The sequence below is a fragment of the Canis lupus genome, chromosome 37, assembly GCF_048164855.1.
Source record: "Canis lupus baileyi chromosome 37, mCanLup2.hap1, whole genome shotgun sequence".
Lineage (NCBI taxonomy): Eukaryota > Metazoa > Chordata > Mammalia > Carnivora > Canidae > Canis > Canis lupus.
The window spans coordinates 14,826,435-14,849,973 of record NC_132874.1 but is presented as its reverse complement, the minus strand read 5'-3'; the positions used below and the strand labels follow the sequence as shown (position 1 = coordinate 14,849,973).

Genomic DNA, 23,539 nt, shown 5'->3' with positions numbered 1-23,539 from the left:
TGATTAAAGAAAATAAGTAACCTGATTCAGAGGCTCCGTGTCTTTTGGGAAACCATTCCTCTAAAATGTCAAGGCTTGATCAGTATGAAAATTTGTGACATTGTCTTCTCTAGATACTGATTTAAGTTCCTATGTAATTTTGATAGCTACATGACATGTTTCTAGTTTAACAGCGTGGCAGCTGTGCCACCCTTGGAGTCCTACTATACTGTCAGGAGGACAATTTGATTTGGCACACATTAATGAACTTCACATACATATGATCAATGCTAACAGGACATGTAAGCACTTCCTGTATATATTTAAATCTTGATCACCTTGGACATCTAAGAAACAGGGTAAATCCTTTTAAAGGAAAAAAAAAAACCCACAGTAGTGTTGTTTGGGAGACCTGATTCTAAATGCTATACTTATACAGAGTAGCACCAAGAAACCTATACCAAGGATAGTGCTTTAGGTTTACAGGGAAAATTTGGGGGTTTGGTTGTTATATTGATCTTTTCTGTGGCACACCAAGATATATCACCAAGAAATATCATCTCTGAGCTTTCATTCATTCAACAAAATTTATTAAAGAGTCACAAAAGGCAAGACGGTTTTACTACAAAGTATCTCACTGGAATATTTCTTTTTTGTTGTTTTTTAGAAAAAGAATGCACAGCGGGGCGGGGGGAGCAGATAGAGGGAGAGAGAGAATCTTAAACAGGCTCCACGCCCAGCACCGAGCCTGACTCAGGGCTGGATCTCACCACCTTGAGATCATGACCTGAGCTACAATCAAGAAGGAGTCACTTAACCAACTGAGCCACCCAGATGGCCCCAGAATATTTATTTCATAAATATTATTACTATTCAGTAATGTCTTAGCCAGCTTACAACTTTCTGGCAAAAATCCAAGGCACCTTAATGCTATGTATTTATTTAGTTATTCCTTTATGTCTGCCTCATTTTGTCTATTTTCCTCAAAGGTTTACTCGGGGTTTATTTCTCCTTAAATATTTTATTTCCTGGCATTATCTTCAATCTTTTTTTTTTTTTTTAATTATCCTAAACCTATTTTCTACTGTGCCAGTCAGCACGATACTCAGAATGTCCTTCCCCAAGGTCATGTGCATGCTCCCTGGTTGTTAAACAGGACTTATTAAAGGACAGTGTGAAAATGGTGTGATGAAGGACCCAAGACCCTTGATTTTTAAAATTCCTTGCTACCCTTAGCAACAGCAGGCTGCAGGGCTACCCATTTTATCCTTCGGCAGATGAATTCTCCTCATTTCCAAGTGGAGTGAATTTACAGATGCTGGAAATCATTTACTTTGAATGGAACAGGAGGAATTACACATTTTTCTAAGCCAGCCATTAAAATGTGGACATTTGGCATTTAAAAGAAGTTTCCATTTAGTTACAATTATAGTAGTATGTGCTCACGAAAAGTCCGATCCCTCCAGCCAGCTGCACATGGCGCTCCTATTTTTCTTGCCATACAAAATTACATAGTCTCAGGAATTTTGTCCCTGTGTTCTCGGGGTATTAGTGAATACTTTCTCGTTTTCACCTTTTGTGTCAAAAACCATGCTGCCGGCTATTTGCTTTTCATGCCTTGATCCAAAGAATGTTTTTGTCAACAGAATGCCGGACCTCAGTGCTAGGAATGTTAATATGTGCCTTCAGCTGCCAAACTGGGAGAACCATCGAGTGTGGCAGAGCGCAGCTGGGAAACATGATTCTTGTTGGGGGTTTAAGCCTACGATAATGCGTGTAAGATAATGATGTTGGATCGCAGCGTTTAAAGTCTGTATCACATTTACCCTTAAAGCGAATTGAAGTGAATTTTTCTGAATGAAATTCTGTTGACATGAAACCTGTACAGCATGTTTCTGTCACTGGGATTTTCATGGAAAACATGGTTGCGCCTTTTTAAGAAAAATTTCCATCTACAATAGGAAATCATAGTAGCTCTGAAGATTTATATGTAAGATAAAGAAGTGCTAATATCATTAGTGAATGACATAGGTGTCTTTCGGTTTACTTCCTAAAGTTAACAAATGTTAAACCCTGGCCCGTTACATCCTTAATGTTGTTTTCATCCTTTTTAAAAAAAAAACAAAATAACCCAATAATTTATTACTGTTGTAGTTGTGGGCTTTAAAAGAGTTTCTCCCCAGGTTCCTGCTGTCTGTCTGGATCTCCACGTGATATTTCTAAACATAAGAGAAAAACAAAAACAGGCAGGTTACTACAGAGAATTCAGATATTTGAGGGAGTGGTGCTGACCTCTTGTGAATCCGACTCTTCCAGCAGGTGTCACTGTCTGGCAGCGATGGGAGGGCAGGTTGCAGTTCATCTAACCCACACTGGATTTTGAAATACATCTTTAGGGAACTTGTGTGACATAAGTTTATCAAAACCTTTACTTTTAAAGAACAATATTACTGCATTGCATACCTCCTCTTTCCCTCATGAGTTTCAATTCACAGAAAATAAAGGAATTAATTTTCCACTCACATAAAATTTTACCGAATATTGGAAAAATATACAAACAGGGAATGTGTCTAGGAAGATGTAAACTAAATAGAACTTGTAAGGAAAAAAAAAAAAGAACTTGTAAGGACCATGCATTTATGAATTTGTTAAGCAAGTATGGATTTTTTTATGTCTGTTCTAGAGGCCCTGGGGGACACAGAGGGGCAAGTTACTGCCTTTACCCTCCTGGAGTGTTACACTCTGTATTGGGTGCACCAAGAAAAGAACAATTGTAGTAGAATAGTAGGAAGCCCATACATCTTATTGGCGTAATGACAGGACTCCTAAATACATGAAAATCTGGTTCCAAATTTTGGCTTTGAAGCTTCCTAGCCATATAGATGTCTCTTAACTTCCTTGCATAGGATGAGTTTGATATCACTGCTGTCATGCAGTGCCTTTTAGATTTTGAAACAGGACAGCAGAGTATGGATGTTGACAGACTTTTTTCTGGAAAGCTCTTGATAGTGAATATTTTAGGTTTTGTGGGTCATACAGCCTTCGTCACGACTCCTAACATTTGTGGTTGTGACCAAAAGCTGCCTTAGACAGTTTGTAAACCAGGAGCCTGCTTCGTGCCAGTAAAACTTTATTGACGAGAACAGGCAGCAAGCCACATACAGTCAGCAGCCACAGTTTGACAAGGTCAGATATAACAGGTACTCAGCATGGTGTGCTGGAGTAGGTCTTATATTGTGTAACATGCTACAGCACAATGAATGATACCACAAGCTCATAAATGTTAGTTTTTGAAGTAATTAACAAATCTGTGGTCTCTCCCTTGCTGGCTTATGATCATAGAGAAAGTCACTTTTCCTTTCTTTGCCTTCTATCAGCACAATTTCTGATGCAGTAGTAATAGTGTTCTTTGGGGGTAGGAGAGGGGCTAAGGGGACAGTGAAGTTAATGAAAGGACTTTAATTAACACAAATCCAAACAAAAGAATAGAGTTGGTGGGCTCTGCCTTGGTGCTGTGGGTATTTAAAAGGATGCTATTGTCTTGCATTCATTTACGCTATCCATTTTATATTTTCTCTGTCACCCTAGAGAATCAGCTGTGTTTAAGAAATACAGAATGATCCAGAATTCATTTTCAGGTTTCCATACTTAGAAACTTCCCCTTCAGGAGTTTCAAGACACAGTGCTTGCAGAGAGAAACATTACTCTCTCCTTGTCTTGGAGAAGGAAAGCTACAGAAAAGAATCCTAGCCTTCCTTTTTTTTTTTTTTTTTTTTTTTTTTTTAATCCTAGCCTTTCTTAAGTGCTCTCCAAGCTGTGGGCCTGTGGCTCTGTCCAGGGAGAAAGAAGATCCAGGGAAACCACCCTTGGGGTCTTCCTACCTATCACACTTCCAGCTTTGGTCTGAAACTTGGCATGATCAAGGCAAAATCAGATTAAAATGGAGCCAAATAGCTTTACTCCCTTCCCCATTAAACAATATATGGTGTTCTTTTAAAATCCTTCATATAAATTGCATACATTGAAAGTTTGTGTGTGTATATATATATAAAATTTAAAGTTTTATACTGTATTCTTAAGCTTCTGTAGTCACTATAAAAATGCAGTATTTGTCGTGAAATTAAAAAGGTTGAATTATTAGTTTTACATTCTCCTTGGGAATTGCATTTTACATGTTCTATTCATAATCACATAATTATATGAAGCTTTTAATGTCTGTACCTGTAAACATTCAACTCATGCATATTTATAAGCTAGCTTAATTTCTATAATTTATTGTTGACCTTTCAGATCACTCTATAGATTTTTAAAACATGACATTTGAACGTGGAGCATTTAGCAAAGACTAAAAAGCCAGACAAACCTGGATTTGACTCTCAGCTCTGACACTTGTGATCTGTGGGCCTGACACTTTAAAATAATTAACTGCATTTTACATGTTTTTAATCGTTATCTGAGAAAACATCAAGTCCCTAATTACTCCTTGTTTTAGTTATGATCAGACAGTATTGGTGTGTATGTCGTGAGGAGCCAGATTCTCCTGGAGTCCTGGAGACTAGAACCATACACACAGCTGCTGAGTAAGATGCAAAGCTAGGTACAAGATGCAAGGTAGGAACAGTTGTAGGTGCTAAAAATTTAACGTGTGTGTAGATTATGGCATATTTGGGAGAAATTTCCTGTGCTTTTAAATTCAGCAACAAGAGCGTTGGATTTGGTTTCAAGAATTAATGGTTTCCTATTAAACAATAGGAAAGAGAAAATTGCTTATCAGAAAGAGAAGTCTTAATGAGTATAAGAACAGCAGGGAAGTGGATATTGCGCAAGCTTATCTGAACGAGTCAGAATATTGGTGTCGATAGAGTAAAATAAAGGCCCTGGAGTACTGGCAAATTGTTTGTTTTATGCAGTTTTCCTAAAGATTATTTTAGTGTTATAGAAAACCTGCAAAACAGGGACACCTGGGTGGCTCAGTGGTTGAGCATCTGCCTTTGACTCAGGTCGTGATCCCAGAGTCCTGGGATCGAGTCCCACATCAGGCTCCCTGTGGGGAGCCTTCTTCTCCCACTACCTATGTCTCTGCCTCTCTCTCTGTCTCTCATGAGTAAATAAATAAAATCTTTAATAAAAAAAAAAAAGAAAACCTGCAAAACGAATATAGAGAGTTCCTGTATACTCTTCACCCAGCTTCCCCCAGTGTTAGCATCTTACATAACTACAGAATGTTTGCCAGTGAGGAGAGATTAACTTCAGCTCAACATTAGAAAGTAGAGTATAGAAGTGACTTGAGTTCCACCACTCTTTCCATCAATATCCTTTTTCTAGCCAGGATTCTCTTTCAGAATCCCACATGGCACTTAGTGGTCACAGCTCCTTAGGCTCCTCTCATGTGTTCTCAGTCTCTGTTGTCTTTCATGACCTTGCCATCTGTAGGGAATACTGATCAGTTGTTTTCCAGAATGTTCTCAATTCGGGGTTTTCTGGTGTATGCTCATGATTGGATTGAGGTTTTCATCATTAGGAAGGTGCCATGGGGTGATTGTATGTATATCAGGGTATCATATCAGGAGGTACGTTATGTCAACAGGTATTATTGGTCATGTAAACCTGTATTACGTGGCTAAGGTGATGTCTTCCAGGACTCTCTGTTGTAAACTTACTGTTCTTCCCTTTGTAAATATTAAATGTTTGTTGGAGATACTTTGACATTATGCAGGTATCCTGTTTATTATACATTGGTGGATTTTGCCGAGGATAAGTATTATTAGTGTGTTCTAATTTATTAACTGGAATTTTTCTGGAAGGCGAAGTTACCGTTTGGCCGTTTGTTCTTTCATCCTTTGATTCATTTGCATCCATATGGACTCACAGATATATATTTTATTATTTATTATTATTTGGGTTATGATCAAGCTTATCATTTTTTATTGTGTAACTCAAGTTCTCACTAGCATTGATAGCTCTTTGAGGTTTGTTCCTATACCCTTTTCGACTCGCCCCATCTTTTTTTTTTTTTTCTTTGAGCAGTTCTTTATTTTCTAGCACCCCAAGATGTTTCTGCCCTGACATCAACCATTTCTCCAAGGACCTCTGGTTTCCTCTACTGGAGAATGGTATTTAGAAACCAAGATGTCACTAGGTGGTGTGTTTACTGCTTCTGTCCTCTGTCACTGGGTAGAGCTAAGAAGCATATGGACATATGCCAACCCCCTAATTACACACACATCTGTATTAATTTCTGTATCATGGAGGGGGAGAACATGTACATACACACACACACACACACACACACACACACACATGTATGCCATATACATGAATGAAACATGAGTCCATACTGATAGTCCCAATTCCAGTCCTCGAAGTTGATTCTAGCCTTCTCTATTTCCTTGTTTTTCTATCACCTACAGTGAGGCACCTGGCCCTCATCTACACTATGTTTGTATATTTGTTCAACTCTAGTATTTGTTTTTAAGATTTATTTATTTATTATAGGGGTAACTGCTGAGAAAGAGAGAAACCCTCAAGCAGACTCCCCACTGAGCATGGTGCCCGACACTGGGCTCAGTCCCATGAGCAATGAGACCATGACCTAAGCTGAAACTAAGAGTCAGATGCCCAACCAATTGAGACACCCAGGCACCCACTGTTCAAATCTAGTATTAATCAGTGAACCAGTTTCTGAAATCCTAAACCACCTGCATAAAAACAGATTTACAGTAACAGACAGCATTTGTGTGCAGCTCTTTTTGTCTTCAGCCTTCACCTCATTGGTCATAACCCTTACCCAGGATGGGACCTTTCTTCCTACCCTTCAGTGAGGTTGTGTAGTTCACCTGTACTTCAGTTAAGGTCATCTGCCTCAGTTTGCATTCCATCTTGGGTACTTCCCACATCCTGGCTGATTCTGTTTCTATTTACCTACCATAAAGTTCCACATCATGGTGTACAGCTCACTCCAAGGTGGTCTTTGACAAATTCATAGAATGGTATGTCCACCCCCGCAGTTCCATACATAAGAGTTCCATCATCCCCAAAACTCCTGTGCCATTCTCTTAAAGACAACTGCTTCTCCTAGCCAACACCCACTAGCAACCACTGATCTCTTTGCTTCCCTATAGTTGTTCCTTTTCCAAAGTGCCATATGAGAGGAATAATAGAATAAGTAGATTTTGGGGTCTGGCTTCTTTCACTTAATTCATCTCTTTTGTATTATTGAGTAGTATTCCATTGTGTTAATGTGCCATAGTTTGTTATCCACAGACTAGTGGAAAGATCTGGATTGCTGCTGGTATTCGGCAAATATGAATAAACTTGCTGTAAGACATTCACGTGGTCTCTATGTGAATGTAAATTTCCATTTGATACTGGGAGTGCAATCCCTGGGTCGTATGGCTGATAGAGGTATAGCTTTATAACAGACTGTCAAACTGGTTTTCAAAGTATCTGTACCATTTTATATTCCATATCACCAGCAATGTATGAGAGTCCAGTTGTTCTGCGACCTTACCAGTACATTTTGAAAAAAATATTCTGACAGTGGCATTTCATTGCAGTTTTTATTTGCATTTCTTCAGCTGTTGATAATGAGCCTATTTTCATATGCTCTTTGCTTTCCAGTTGTCTTCTTTGGTGAAGTGTTTGTTCGGAAATCGTGCCCATTTTTTTAAAGTGTGATATTTGTTTACTTATTGTTGAATTTTCATATTTTTAAAATATATCCTAGATACCGTTTGTCAGAAATAGGATTTTCAGGGGGCACCTGAGTGGCTCAGTCAGTTAAGCATCTGCCTTCCACTCAGGTTATTCCAGGATTGAGCCCTGCATCGGGCTCCCTGCTCAGTGAGGACCCTGCTTCTCCTTCTGCCCCCTTACCCTGCTCGTATGCTCTGTCTCAAATAAATAAATAAAATCTTTCAAATCTTAAAAAAGGGGGATTTGCAGATGTTTTCTCACAGTCTATGCCAGTCTTTTTATTCTTTTTTGTTGTGTCTTTCTCAGAGAAAAAAGGTCTTTTTTAAATATTAATGAAACCCAGTTTATCAATTTTTTAAAATTATGCTTTTGATGTCATATGTAAGAAATCTTTGTCTACTCCAAAGTTACACAGATTTTCTACAGTTTTCTTTGAGAAGTTTTACAGTTTTGTATTTTACATTTAGATTTATTTTATAAAGTACGTGTCATTTTTTTCCTATGTGAATGTCCATTGTTTCAGCAACGTTTATTGAGAATACTGTCCTTTACCCATGGAACTGCCTTTGTCAAAATTTAGCTAACTATATTTGTGTGGTTTTTATCTTTGGATTCTCTCTACTGATCTGTTGGTTCCTATATGTCTGTCCTTCTGCCAATACCACATTGATTGGGTCTGAATTCTTTAACTTCCTTTCTTTTCCAAAATGGCTTTGGCTATTCTGATTTCTTTTCTTTCCCATAGAAATGTTAGAATCAGGTTGTCAATATCTGTAAAATGCCTGTGAGATTTTTAATAGAATTGTATTGCATCTTATAGGTCAGACTGGGGAGAAATGCTTTCATAACAATACTGAAACTTCCAGTCTATGAATATAGTACATCTCTTCATTTATTTCCTCCCTTTGGTTTCTTTAACTAATATTTTGTAGTTTTCAACATACAGATCCTGTACATTTTTAAAATTTATACCTGAGTATTTCATTATTTTGATGCTATATTAAATAGTATTGTAGTTCATTAGAATAAAATAGTTGTTCAATAGAATTCTAGTTCATTTGGTGGGTCATAGAGTTCTAAATAGATTTCTTATTATCCTTTTAATGTCTGAGTTTGTAGTAATACCTTCTTTTTCTTTCCTAATGCTGATAATTTGTATCTTCTTTTTTTCTTAGCCAGTATTATAGATGTTTATCAATTTTATCCTTTTTTTTTTTCAAAGACTCAGCTTTTGACTTCATGTATTCTATCTGCTTTTCTTTTGTCAATTTCTTTATTTCCATTTCTCATCTCTATTATTTCCTTTCTGCTCCCTGCTTTGGGTTTTGTTTTTGTTTTCTTTTTCTAATTTCTAAAGGTGAGAACTCTGATTGAGACCTCTCTTCTAATAGAAGTGTTTGATACAGTAAATTTCCCAATAACCACTTCTTTAGCTGCCTTCCACAGTTTGCATGTTATATTTTAATTTTCATCTAGCTTAAAGTATTTCTGACCTTTCTTTGAGATTTTTTCTTTGACCCAAAGATTATTTAGGAATATGTTTTGTGAATCTGGAATATTGGGGGATTTTCACATATCTTCCAATTGTTGATTTCTAGTTTCATTCTGTTTTCATCCAAAAACATACTCTATATGACCTTTATTATTTGAAATTTGTTGAGGTTTGCTTTGTAGCTCTGAACATGGTATATATTGATGAATGTTCCATGTATACTTACAAGGAAAGCATATGTTGTTGGGTGTAATGTTCTATAACTGTCACTGGAACAAGTTATTTGATAGTTTTTCAGGCCTTTTATGTTCTTACTGACTTTCTGTATACTTGTTCCATCAGTTACTGAGACTGGAATGTTTAAGTCTTTAACCATAATTGTGAATTGGTTTATTATTTTTTCAGTTTTAGCTTCATTTAAAGGCTAAATGAGGGAGGCTCTGGCTTAGTTACTACAGATTTAGGATTATATATTTTCATAGTGAGGCAACTCCTGTATCATTATGCAATATTCCTGTTCTTGATAATATTCTTGATAATATTCTTTGTTCTAAAATCTACTTCATCTGAATTTAGTAGTTTTTCCATCTGTAATTTAGTTAATGTCATGAGGTATATCTTTCTCCAAACTTTACTTTCAATCTATTTATGTCTTTATATTTAAAATAGGTTTCTTGTACACAATACGTACTTGGCACTTGCTTTTTTATCCAGTCTAGCAGTTTCTGTCCTTTAATTCATGTGTTAGAACATTCCTTTTAATGATATTTTTCATGTAGTAGAATAAAACGTATCATCTTGCCAGCTGTTTATTTCTTCTTTTTCTTTTTGACTTAACCAAGCATTTTTTATGATTCTGTTTCATCTCCTCCTTGACTTTTTATTTATGCCTTTTTAAAAAATTTAGTTGTCTTCCTTCAAATAATGCTACCTTACTTTACATGTAAAGACTTTGTAACAGTGTATTCACAATTCCTCCTTTCCATCCTTTGTGCTGTTGTTTTCATTCCTTCTACATTTACTGATGCTGTAAACACACGGTACATTGTGACTGCTGCAGACATTCAGTTGCCTTTCAGAGCAAGCAATTTAAACTCTAGAGAAGTACTTTTATCTTTATCATATTTCTGATGTTCTTCATTTTTTGTGTGTGTAGATCCACATTCTCATCTGATACCAAATTCCTTTAACATTTATTGTGAAGTATGTCTGTTGTCAGTGAGTCCCCTCAGTTTAGGTTTTTCTAAGGAAGCCTGCATTTCTCCTTTGCCTTTGAAAATTGACAATGAGCATAGAATTCTGGGTTGGGCCATTTTCCTGTCATTATTACTTTACTTTCCATTTGTCTCATTTTGGTTTTTTTCGTCATTTTCCATCTCTCAGCTGAAATTCCCACTGGACATTGCAGATTGTCCACTTTTCCCAGCAGAGACTTTAATACATCACTTATTTTAAATTCTCTGACACTTCTAGCATCTGTGTCATATCCAACTAATTCTGATTGCTTTTTCTCTTCTGCGTATGTTTTTTTTCCTGCCTTTTTGTATGCCCTGTAATTTTTGTTGAAAGCTAGACATCTTGTGTAAGACAGTGGAGACTGTGTAGTCTTTCCACCTTATAAGGGGCATGTGTCTCCTGCTGGGCCTTTAGTATGGGCACTAGAGTTTCTCTAGTTAGGAGTCCAACCACACATGACAGATTTGCTGTAGCGATGGCAACCCTCAGAGCACCAGAGTCTTCAGATTCTTATGTAGAGGACTTGTTTTTGAGGTGGTGGGTGGGTTACCAGAGCAGTATGCATGTGATGCCCAACTCAGTCCCAGTCTTAGGTCTTCCCTTTGTACCATGTCTCAGTGAGAGTCACTTGACATATTCCAGCAGTTTTTGGCTGTTAACTGTCCCTTCAAGGTCTTAGCTCAGCATTGAGGGGTGAGGAGGAGGACAGGATGCCATCTCTGTTCTGATTTGGCCTCTGTCTCCCATATGTACCATGTTCTTAGGTTTCTGGGCTGTGGCCTTTGTGTTCCTCCACCACTTCTTCAGCTGTTGTGGTGGACCCAGCTGGTAATCCTGTTCCTCCTCATGTAGCAGAGCTGTTTTTTTTTTTTTTTCTCCTTTTCTTCCCCTTTCCCCACTGCAGTAAGTTTTCACCAGTGTCCTGAGGGCAGCAATGCATGTACCTGTCCCTTTACAGGGTCGTGTTTTTCCCTAGGGGGAGAGGGGAAGTGGATCCAAGTGGAATGTCTTGCTCCATCTCTGTGGCTACCACTCCTGTCCCCCAGATGTGGATTGCAGTGCATACTGAGCACTCTTTTCTGTGAGCACTGGAATGGGGTTCATGACATAGAGCCTACAGGAGAGCATAGCTTCAGAGGATTCACACAATAGCTGGCTCTAACCAACCCATCAGCTGCTTAGCTGAATTCTTCCAGCCAGTGTCCCATTGCATCCACCCTAGATGATGCAGGCTTGTGTCTCCTCTCTTCCTGCAGACATGGTCTTTCAACTCTTTGAATGACCAGGACCTTAGCTTTACAAGGAATATGAAAAAGTCATAAATCAAAATGAGACCTGTTTTTTTATTTTTTTTAAATAGAATAATCATTTTTAAGATAAAGCAGGTTTCATCCCAGTTAGACTTTGTAGCAGGGCTGACCTCTGATGAAATCAGCCTCCCTTCCAGTAATCTGTTCTCCTAATCATCTGGTGTCTTCTGATTTTCTTCAACTTCTCTTTAAGAGGAAAAAAAAAAAAAAGTAAAAGTGTCTGATTTAGCACTATCATGGTAAACTCAAAACAAATTGGGACTGACCCTCCAATTTTAGAATTTCAAACATCAGACAGTGTTTCAGAGACGTATCTGTGAAGCAGGAGGCAGGGAAATTACCCAGAAATCACCCATTCCATCTCTAGCATGGGCAGCTGGTGGGATTCAGTAAATCAGTGTTATTTTATAGCAAAACAGCAAAACCTGTAAGGCAAAAAAAGCAAATGAAATCACATTTTAAAGTAACCGACATACATATATTTTGTCCTCGGATATTTTAATTGTAAAAGTAACACATACTTGAGATAGACAACTTAAGGGGATCCCTGCGTGGCTCAGTGGTTTGGTGCCTGCCTTCGGCCCAGGGCATGATCCTGGGATCCCAGGATCAAGTCCCACATCAGGCTTTCTGGGTGGAGCCTGCTTCTCCTCTGTGTCTCTGCCTCTCTGAAGAATAAATAAGTAAAATCTTAAAAAAAAAAAAAAAAAAAAAAAGACAACCTAAAAATTCTAATCCATTCCATCTTCTTGAAATAATCACCCTTAAATGTTTTGGTGTCAATCCTTTGAGGCTTTTCTCTAAGAACTTACCTTTGTAATATACAAGGACTGGTAAAATAAATTAATATGCAGACCTTTTGGGATATGCAGGAAATAAACCTCTCTCCAAAAAATATGTGTAAAACAGAACATTAAAAAGTACGTATAAATATAGAATATTTCAAAGCTAAGCTGAATGTGATGTCTTTATTATTGCTCATGACAAAGAATTGGGGTGAGGTTTTGCATTTATCCTCCATTTAACTTTTTAAAGTTTATTAGCTTTCCAAGTTGGAAAGCACATTTAATGTTGTAATATTTTTTAAACAGATGAAGTTTTAAATCTAGTTCCACGTGAGCTTATGAAAATTTTGAAACTATTTGAAACCTGGACCTTCTTGAATGTTCTTTGTTAAAACACAGTCCCACTGGGGTCATGAGGCTCATATGAATGACTTCTAGTCAATGTTCCTCTTCGTGTGAGTTGAATTATCATAGAAAAAATGATGGAAAGATTCAGCATCTCTCTTAGTAAAACAGAAAAGAAAAAGGTAGAAGTCTTAAATATTAAAGAATATTACTACTCTGAGGACAGTGGAAACCTAAAATACTATTCACATATTAATTCAAATATTTGATATATCGTCAAATAAAATTAGTTTGCTTACAAATATGAATGGCATCAGAGTTGTTTTAATTTTAATAAAAGGGAGACACAAGGAGGTAGAAAGAGCTCAGGAAGAATTGTGTTGAACTCTTGAATTTCTGTATATCTTCTAGTTGAGGCCTTTTTTTCTGATTTTCTTGATATATTACCCTTGCCTCTACTCTCCTGAGGTCCATTTCATGTCCTGCTTCCCTAACAAGTGTCCTGGACATGCCGCTGTCAGCACCTCCCTTTTCTGATCCCTGGACTGACTGGCCCATTCTTCCCCTGGCCACTCTCCTTGGCTAACCTGTGGGCTTTCTGTGGGTACAGACTTGTCTGTTCTATTCTTCAGCATTGCAAAGCTTATAAATAATAATAATAATAATAATAATAATAATAATAATAATAATAAAAGGTTGTATTTGTCCACGTGTAAAACATTGTATAACGTAGCCACTTGGTTGTTTTCGTTAGATGAAAAGCAGAGATTTGGTTTCGAGCGGTCTGGGTATGACCTTGAAGACTCTGATGGGCCGGATGAAGACGATAACGAAAATGAAGATGACGATGAAGACAGTCAAGCAGAATCTGTGTTGTCAGCAGCTCCCTCCGTTACAGCCAGCCCGCAGCACCTTCCATCTAGAAGTAGCCTCCAGGACTCTGGGAGTGTGGAGGAGGACATCAGGATTGCTGACTGCTTCTCGGGGGTGCACACCGACCCGATGGACGTTCTGCCCAGAGCCTTGCCCACCAAGATGACTGTGCTTAGCACACTGCAGTCAGACCAGAGCAGGAAGCCAGAATCTCCAGGGAAGACCCGGCAGCAGGCTGCAAAAGATGGAGAAGAACCAACTACTCCCGTAGACTCTTCTAGGTCACCCAAAGCTGCACCCAGATCCCCATGTCACCAAATGTCTGTAGACTACCCTGACTCAGAAGAAATTCTGGGAAGTTCTGTGGCAGGAAAGACTATTACTTTAACACAGGTAAATGTTTATTGCTTTCCTTTTGTTTAACCTGTTAAATAGGGGGATCCTAATGGCTTAAGAAAATAACGTACTAAAGTTACTGATTTATGGCCAAACCAGTTTCTTAGGCTTAATTTTTTGTTTTACTTGAAGGCAAAGAACAATTATGTTTTTGGCTCCTTGCTAGTTATTTTAATCAGAGCTCACATATTGTATCACAAATCTGTGAAAGGACCAAATGGATCTTTAAAAATATACTCATTTGAAAAAATATCTATGTGCCCATTGGGAACATGAATCTCAGAACCTGTTTGTCCCAGTGCTCACTCTGAGTTGTTTCTCCCACTGATATATGATATGATGAATTTGCACTAAATTATCCAAACATTTTGCACTTTGTGCCTGTCAGCAAGACAGCTACCAGTTTCTGTGGCAAAGTTAGCGTGACACCAAAAAAACCTATCAAGAAGTTCACTTTGCTTGAGTGATCAGATTGCTGTGGCAGCTTTAGAGCTTCTTGCCGGCAAACCAGCTCAGGGCCAGACACACATGCCTGTGGAAAGTCACCCTACGTGTTATGGGAACGTGTCTCTGCTCTTACCCCTGGTGGCTCATGAGGAATGTTTAAATCTGTGACGAGTATGTTCATCTCCCTGACACTTCTCTTACCTCTAGTATTGACCATGGCGGTAGAGTTTATTTCTAAATGTGGCAGATTTTGGTTTGGTAAGTAACACTGGAGAGAAATAAAGACTGTGCAAGCTCAGATTTCTGTAGACTATTCTAAAGTAATATAATTTAACTTAATTGCAGTAATAAATTATATTTGATATTTAAATTAATACATAAATTAATGCAGCCCTGCAATGTAGATATGGTCAAGAAAAATTTAATATTAAGGTGATAATCTTGGGCAGGAGGGAGATTGGCGAGATTTATCCCTTTTCATGACTTCCAGAATGGTCACCTACACTCTCGGCTTCTCTGTCCTAAAATCACTTTACATACCTGCCAGTGCCTAGAAATCTGGTTTTCAGTAGACATTTCATAAACTTACAAATGAAGGAAGGAATAAACAACTGCAGGCTTTTATCAATGACAACTCAATATTTCAAAAATAATCCTCCAGGGCAGCCTGGGGGACTCAGCGGTTTAGCACTGCCTTGAGCCCAGGGCCTGATCCTGCAGACCCCCGGGATGGAATCCCACGTCGGGCTCCCTGCATGGAGCCTGCTTCTCCCTCTGTCCGTGTCTCTGCCTCTCTCTCTCTCTCTCTCTCTCTGTGTGTGTGTGTGTGTCTCTCATGAATAAATAAATAAAATTAAAAAAAAAAAATAACCCTCCAGTTGATTTTCCCCTTCGACTCGATATTCGTAGCCAACTAATGCCACAATTTCTCAATTAACTCCTAATCTCTAAAATAGGGTACAGCTGAGCTAGTGGTGCCAATAATAATAACAGAAATAGAACAGCAATAGAGTTATGGCTACATCTCAAGGTTAATTCCTGTATAAATGAGATGATGCCCACGAAATGTCTGAAAAATGCAAACAGTATTATACAAAATGTGTTGCTGTTATTTGTACTAGAGATTAAAGGCATAATAGATTTTTTTTTTTTAAGTTGGCAATTTATCTTTTAAAATGAAAGCATCGGGATCCCTGGGTGGCTCGGCGGTTTGGCACCTGCCTTTGGCCCAGGGCACAATCCTGGGGTTCTGGGATCGAGTCCCGCATCAGGCTCCCTGCATGGAGCCTGCTTCTCCCTCTGCCTGTCTCTGCCCCGCCCCCTCTGTGTGTGTGTGTGTGTGTGTGTGTGTGTGTGTGTGTCTCTATCATGAATCAATAAATAAAAATTTAAAAAAATAAAAAGTAAAATGAAAGCACCATTTTCAGAAAGCTTGTAATGTGTGGACACATACACGTGCTTCCGCGTCTCTGGGCAGAAGAGATTGTTCTGCCACCGTTTAGCTCAGGGTCCGACGAAGCTGTGCTGGTAAAAGGCCCCTGCGTCTTGTCTTCCAGAGCACAGGATCCGTAAGACTCCCTCCTCCCGCGGCGGAGCCCGGCCCTCCGGCAGCAGCGGGGCTTCCTTCGGGGGCCTCCCCGCAGCCCGACGCGCTCGAGCAGAAGCAGCAGGTGACGCTCCAGCCGCCGGCAGGCCTGCCCTCGCCCCAGACTCATCTGTTCAGCCACCTGCCTTTGCACTCCCAGCAGCAGTCGAGGACACCCTACAACATGGTTCCAGTGGGCGGGATCCACGTGGTGCCCGCCGGCCTCACCTACTCCACGTTCGTCCCCATTCAAGCAGGGCCAATGCAGCTGACGATTCCCGCCGTCAACGTCATCCACAGGACTGTGGGCGCTCCCGGGGATGCCGTCCCCGAAGTGTCTGGCCCCGCAAACCCCACCGGAGTGGCCGAGTTAAGCGGAGTCGTGCCGTGCATCCCCATCGGCCAGATCCGGGTGCCGGGCCTTCAGAACCTCAGTACTCCCGGCCTGCAGCCTCTCCCGTCGCTGAGCATGGAAACCGTCAACATCCTGGGCCTCGCCAACACCAACCTGGCCCCACAGGTGCACCCGCCGGGGCTCGCCCTGAACGCCGTGGGGCTGCAGGTTCTGACGGCCAGCCCGTCGCCCCAGGGCAGCCCCACCCCGCAGGCGCACATCCCAGGCCTCCAGATCCTGAACATCGCGTTGCCCACCCTCATCCCCTCGGTGAGTCAGGTGCCCGTGGACGCGCAGGGCGCCGCCGAGCTACCGGCCTCCCAGAGCCGGGCGCGGGAGGCGCAGCCCAAGCCCGCGGCGGCAGTCAGCGCGCAGCAGGGCGGCAGGACCACGTCTCCTCAGGGCTCGCCTCAGGCGCAGCGGGCCCCCGCGAGCAGAGTCCCCGAAACCCCCGCCCCCGCCCCCGCCCCCGCCCCCGCCAGGGACCACGCCCGGCCCGACGACGGCTGCCGGAAAATGGACGCCGCGGGGAAGGCAGCCCCGGGGCCTCACGGGAAGCCCGCCCCGGGGCCTCACGGGAAGCCGCCGCCGGAAGTCCCGCCGCCGTCGGGGCCCTTGGAGCCGCCGTTGCCGGGGCGGCCCGAAGCCTTCCCGGAGCCCCCGGGCCGGCGGACCCCGTCCCCCGACAGGCGGGGGCCCGACAGGCGGGGGCCCAGGCCGGCCGTGCTGCCCCGGAGGCAGGCCGTCGCGCAGTTCAGCGACGTGAGTAGCGACGACGACGAGGACAGGCTTGTGATAGCCACCTAGGGGTCTTTGTGGGGGGGGCGGGGGGCTGGTTCTGTTTGGTTTTTTGGTGGTTTTTTTTGTTTTTGTTTTTTTTTATATAACACTTAAAGGTTTCTTTGAAAACCCTCCTTTCCTTAAAGCACATTTTTCTGACATAAACTCATGACTAATCTTTGTGCAATCATGAACTTTTGACCAATAATTGTTGTTTTTGTGTCCGCTCCAGCCATTTTTGTACATGTTGTATAGACACTCGTGCCTTTTAGGAGTTTTACGTTTAGAAGCTGTACAGATTGTTGAATATCTATATACATAAAAAATATATATTATATATGTATATGAAAACCAGGTAGTTATTTGTGTTTAGAAGAAAACAAAACAAAACACCCCGTCAAATCAAATGATTAAATTATATGTTGCACTGTTAAATATAAATTTTTATGGCTGTGGGGCAGAGTTTCTGTGTATAAATTAGTATGTAAACTCCATATTTATTGTATTCATATTAGTCTTTGAAAATGGGTCTGTCCTTCTTGTGTAAAAGACCGTAACTTTACACTTCAGACAGATTTTTTTCTGTGTCATGAAATGTTTCAGTAAAATATTGTTTACTGACTTTACCACTGCTTAAGCCGTGCCTTCTTTCCATATCCAGGATCAGAAAAGGCCCCTAGGCCCCATTCTTTCCGCGCTCACCCCCACCCTTATTTTTGAGAAACGGGGGGCCTGACGGGTGTTACTACCGTGTGAAATTCAGTGCGATCCAAACGGCCAAGGCCTAGTTTTCTTATTTGTGAGGGGACTCGTTTTATAGCCGCTAACTTTGTAGAAGGTTCAGTCCTCATGAACACGGTCTGCAGATACTTGGAGCACTCGGCCTGCAACAGGCAGCGTTCCTAAATGCGGGTGTGACGGTTTCTGGTTAACAGAAATCAAATTAAAAGACGATTGTCAAAAAAATAAAATTAAAAAACGATTGTCCGGAGAACTTGGATGAGGCCCCGTGAAACCGGTTTCTCAGGCTCCATCCCCAGGTCTGTCCATCAGCCAAAGGCTCTTCATTGCCTCCTAACAAGCCCTACTGATTATCTCGGAGAGCTCTTGACCAAAACCAAAACGCAGAGGGTCCCAAGATTTACGGAAGAACGGAATTCAAACTTCTGAATTACTTACGTGACTCTCTTTAGAAATGATCCTTTCCTGTCCTGGGAGGCTTAGCCGGCCTTACCCATTCAGAAAAAAATTCACAGTCCCCATGGCCATGATTTGCATTATTAAGCATTACACATGCTTGGTTTGTGAGAAAGTGTTTTAATGCTGGAACTGAATATGTAATATATCATTAAGGCAATGTATTCACATTTTTTAAAGGCCTCCTTCATGGGGATACAGGGGTATGAAGCTGGTGAGACGACAGACCATTGGGTGAAGTATTTTCAGTTGTTTCCAGACCTGCTGTTGGCCGGCCACTGCTTTCTATAATTTCTGGAAGGGCACCTGCCATCTTGGCCTGCATGCCCTGTACCGAATTAACGACCTCTAGAGTGCGTTCTGGCCCCAGCAGGCCCTGATGGGTCTGTGGTCCTTTTGATGTGTGCTAGAATTTTTATTTACATTTATTTCTCAAAAATAAACCTCTATTTTATATTCCAAGATTTGAAAAGAATTCTAGAAACTTACAAGAACTGCATTGCTCTGTCAATATAGTTGTTGAAAATGAGGTCCATTACTCATCAAATCTCTCAAAGTTAATGTTTTTTTGATTTCATGTCATGCTTTCTATTATATTTTTTATTGTATTTTGCCTAAAATTTTAAAGCAGTATAGCAAACATTTTTATTCTATAATCATATTTTAGGTATGTATAACTTCTCTAAATTCAAAAGTAATGCTCAGAATTTTGGGATTGGGATTTCTTTTTTATTTTGTATGAATTCTATTAATGGATGAATTCCATTAATTTTAAAATTTTCCTACATTTAACCAAACACCAATGTGTGATATACTTGGATGCTCCCTTGAGGATTTGATAATGCTGTAATAGATCTTAAGCTTCTTTTCTTTTGTAGTCTTGAGTTTTCAAGATTCATTACATTATACACATACCTTTAATATTAGTGATTTTACTACTTCAATGTGGTTTTCACATAGTTTGCTAGTATGCAGCTAAGTGAGAAACATTCTCAAAGTCTGAGCCATTATATTTTGAAATAGTCACATAAACAAAATCTAAGGGAATAATTTTGGACACTTGATGCAAAGTCATCTTTTCCCACAGAGCACTGATATCCTTAAATATAAGTGACTTGCAAATAATGCAATCCATAGAGCTGGTGAGCCTACATTTGACTTTTATTCTCTTGTACTGTCACGGAAGACCCAGGTCACTGGAGAAATAGACCACAGTGACCATAGCAAATCTCTGTGATAAGTTGTTAGCCAAACAAGTGAAAAGCATAATGAGACAATTTCAGTATCTCCTTATGTGAACCCACTACAGTATCACTCTCAGAAGTGGTGGAAAATAGCTAAAGATTCAAAGGTCTTGTAGGCATCTGGCTGGCTCAGTTGGTAGGGCATGTGACGCTTGATCCTCCTCATGGTCATGAGTTCGAGCCCCACATCAGATGTGGAGATTACTTTTAAAAAATAAAGCTCACCTAATAAAACTTCTTAAAAAAAAAAGTCACCTTTCTAGTTATTAAGGGTTGATATATCTGTTTTATGAAAACTGTTGGATTAACAAGTTAGTGGCATTCAAGTCACTTCATTCTCCAAACTTTAGGCTACGATGAGACTTAATTTTTTCAGAATGATGATTAACTGATAATATTTCACAAAGAGATTTTGTTTCTCTTTTTTTTTTAATAATACAGCAGTGACTTTCATTTCACAGGAACACTGTAAATAACACTCATATTAATCTCTAATCAGAATTTTAAATGATAGGGCTTAACAAGGCTTATGGAGATGTTCATTATTTTCGTTGGAAAACTGTCAAGGTATTTCTTGATGCATGCTCAGGTCAAAATATAACATCAGTGCTCTTCTTTACTTTTCTGTTTTTAAGCTTATGTTTTGAGATCAAGTTTAAGCAACATGAAAGGGTGACTTTCATTAAAGTAATTTTGTCTCAAAACTATGTAAATTCTAAACACAGGATATTAAATCTAAGACTAGAATCTTCTTCTAAACTGGTATCCCATGACTTTGAATTATCTATTTAATATTCAATGAAGGTTGTTATATGGGATTATTTTAATGACCTTGACTCTGCCATCATTACAAAAAAATGAAAGAGAGCAAATTTAAAGCAAAAAATGTAAAATATTTTCTCCGCCAGTTATATAATTTGAAAGTCATGAGGCTCTTGCCTCTGTTGGGTTCATTTAGAGCCTTGCATATACCAGAGTACTGCATATGCCAGTACTCTGTTGTGGACATCAGAGTACATCAGGCATGAAAAAGTCTCAGGCATCCCAAATCCAGCATTTGTGCTAAGTACCAACCAACTCCAATATAATGCAAGATACAGAAGAAATTAGAAGGCACGCTTTCTGTCCCAAAGGAGCATGCTTGCCTAAGACTCAGGCCATATAAACTAGAGAATAATAATAGGCCACACACATCTTAGAAATCACAGACTATAAACATTTTGAGAGGTAAGAAAGTTATCTTAAGTAATTAAAGAATGATTTGTGTATGTTGGGGACTGCTGCATTTTGAAGAAGGAATGGGATTTGGGACTTTAGAAATGTTGCTAGGCCAAAAAAAAAAAAAAAAAGAAATGTTGCTAGGCAGTAGAACAGAAGTAACTGAGATGACCGTGCTACTTAAAAATCATGCTGGGGGAGCGGAGGAGGGTGCGCCTGGATGGTACACTCGGTTGAGCAACAGACTCTTGGTTTCAGCTCAAGTCATGATCTCAGAGTCCTGGGATCAGACTCTGGACTTAGCACAGAGTCGGCTAAAGTTTCTCCCTCTCCCTCAGCCCCTACCCCCTCTTACTCTCTCTCTTTCTCTCTCTCTCTCTCAAATAAAATATTTTTTTGTTGTTGTTTTTAATGTGCCTGGGAAGCAGTCTAAGTGGAAAAGAAGATTCACTCAGGCTTTCAACAAATATTTATTTAGCACCAACAGTATAGAGAGCACTTTGGAGAGACAAATTTAATGCAAATTAGTGTCTACCCTCTAGGAGCTTAAGGTCTAGTAGAAGAGTAAGTGTAAGACACAGAGCTTCTCAAGAGAAGTGAGAGTGGAACCATAGTTCCCCTTTATTCTCTGTTTCACTTTCTGTGGTTTCAGTTAACCGTGGTCAACCTCAGGCAGAGGCAGGTGGTCCACCACCCTCCCCCACCTCTTCCCTCCTGCCCCTTCACTCTCCCACCCTCCCCCCCCTTGCCCCCACGCGCATTCTCAGTAGGTAAGTAGTATAGCCTAATACCATGTTACAGTGCCTGTGTCATTCCCCCTGACTCCCATCTTGTCACATATCATCACAAGAAGGGTGAGTATGGTACAGTAAGGTATTTTAAGAAAAAGAGATCACATTCATGTAATTTCTATTATAGTATAAAATTGTTCTGTATTATTCATCTTTATTGTTCTTTCACTGTGCCTCATTTGTAAGTTAAACTTTATCATAGGTATGTGTGTACTAGAAAGAACATAGTAAATAGAGGGTTCAGTATTATCCGTGGCTTCAGGCATCCAGTGAAAGGAGTCTTGGAACATTTTCCCATGGATAACAGGGGGCTACTGTACAACCAAGAGTATTAATGCAAATAAGGGGGAGCTCCTGGTTGAATTGATCAGGGAGCACTTTCTGGAGCATGTGATATTTAAATTTGCCCTTGAAGGAACGTCACTAAGCAGAAACAGTAGAAGGGAGGACATTACAGAGGGATGTGGAGGGCAACCAATATTTATCCCCACTATGTATTATTTATCATCTCATTTGAATGTGTTATTTTCCCATTTTCTAGACAAGAAACCTGCATCTCTCATTGTTTTGAATTTTCATCATGCTCCTGCAGGAGATGGTATTTGAGTTACAAGATTGCACAACAGCAGTGTTGCACAGAACCAGAGGTGCAGGAAGCCTGAAGAAGGATCAAGATGAAAGAAGCAGACAATGTTTTTAGTGGTGTAGCAAGCACCCGACAAAGCCATGGTGATACTGTGGAGAGCAAGGGACAGAACTGAAGATGATTAAAAGTGTGTTGTCTCTTCACATGAAGAGTCACAGAGTCATTCATGCAGGGAGGAGAGTGTTATTTCTTTAATGGGCGAATAATTTAGGGGAGGAACTGGCAATAACAGGACAGAAAAGTGAGGAGGAGAAGGAAGTAATACAGGGAGCATGGAAGGCAAACACAATTCATGACTGAACTGGCCACAGTATTTTTTCTTAATTGGTGGACTCAATAAAATTATAGGAGACATTTATTGATAATGCAAATAGATGAGGATCAGTGTCCAAGAAGATTGGACCAACTGGAGAGATGGACTGGGTTTGAGACAAAATTTAATAGGAAAAATTAAACTGTATTTAAAAATGTAGGGATCCCTGGGTGGCGCAGCGGTTTGGCGCCTGCCTTTGGCCCAGGGCGCGATCCTGGAGACCCGGGATCGAATCCCACGTCGGGCTCCTGGTGCATGGAGCCTGCTTCTCCCTCTGCCTGTGTCTCTGCCTCTCTCTCTCTCTCTGTGACTATCATGAATAAATAAATACAATCTTTAAAAAAATAATAATAAAATAAAAATAAAAATGTAGCAGTTTGATTTATACAAAGTTCAGTAGGCACCATTCTACATTCTTCCCCTCCCCCCCCCAAAAAAGCATTGTCTTGGGGATATTAGAAATACATTAGTTAGACCCACATACAAAAATAGCCATACTATTCCCTTGTGAACAGTGCATCCCAGGAGTATTCTTCATAACTAGGACTTCTGGACCCAAGCTTGAACAATATAGAAACAAAAGGAACGTGTCTTGGGGCCATCAAGCTCTGAGGCCAAGCTTTTAGAAGGGCCTTCGTGAGAGGGCTGGAAGCAGGACAACCTGGATGGCTCATCCTGACAGCCAAGAAAGCACCTCAGGAGAGTCACAGCAGCAGAAATAATAAAGAGTAATCACAATGAAGAAGAAGAAGAAATAAGAACAATAAAGTTGTCTTTCCAGTAGGGGAGAGAGAGTTTGGGGATTATGAGGAA

At 40.2% G+C, this 23,539-nt stretch overlaps 1 protein-coding gene and 1 long non-coding RNA gene across 8 annotated transcripts in view; one reads left to right on the top strand and one right to left on the bottom strand.

Annotated features, from left to right (window-relative positions):
- HIVEP1 (HIVEP zinc finger 1) overlaps positions 1–17,943 on the top strand; it is a 142,396-nt gene extending 124,453 nt beyond the window's left edge. For all 6 annotated transcript variants that reach the window (XM_072813973.1, XM_072813975.1, XM_072813969.1 and 3 more), the window contains 2 exons: positions 13,597–14,108; positions 16,115–17,943. In XM_072813973.1, the coding sequence (XP_072670074.1) occupies positions 13,597–14,108; positions 16,115–17,344 (1,742 nt within the window). In that variant the 3' untranslated portion in view covers positions 17,345–17,943. The remainder of the gene's footprint in view (positions 1–13,596; positions 14,109–16,114) is intronic.
- On the bottom strand, positions 11,727–16,961 carry LOC140626279 (uncharacterized). 2 transcript variants are annotated; one of them, XR_012025469.1, is made up of 5 exons: positions 15,977–16,961; positions 13,142–13,950; positions 12,234–12,380; positions 12,054–12,137; positions 11,731–11,898 (listed from the first exon to the last, which is right to left on the bottom strand). It is a non-coding gene; the product is annotated as an uncharacterized lncRNA (long non-coding RNA). The 2 variants fall into 2 exon arrangements; XR_012025468.1 differs by lacking the exon at positions 15,977–16,961 and having other exon boundaries at positions 11,727–11,898; positions 13,142–15,945.
- Positions 17,944–23,539: the final 5,596 nt, after the last annotated feature.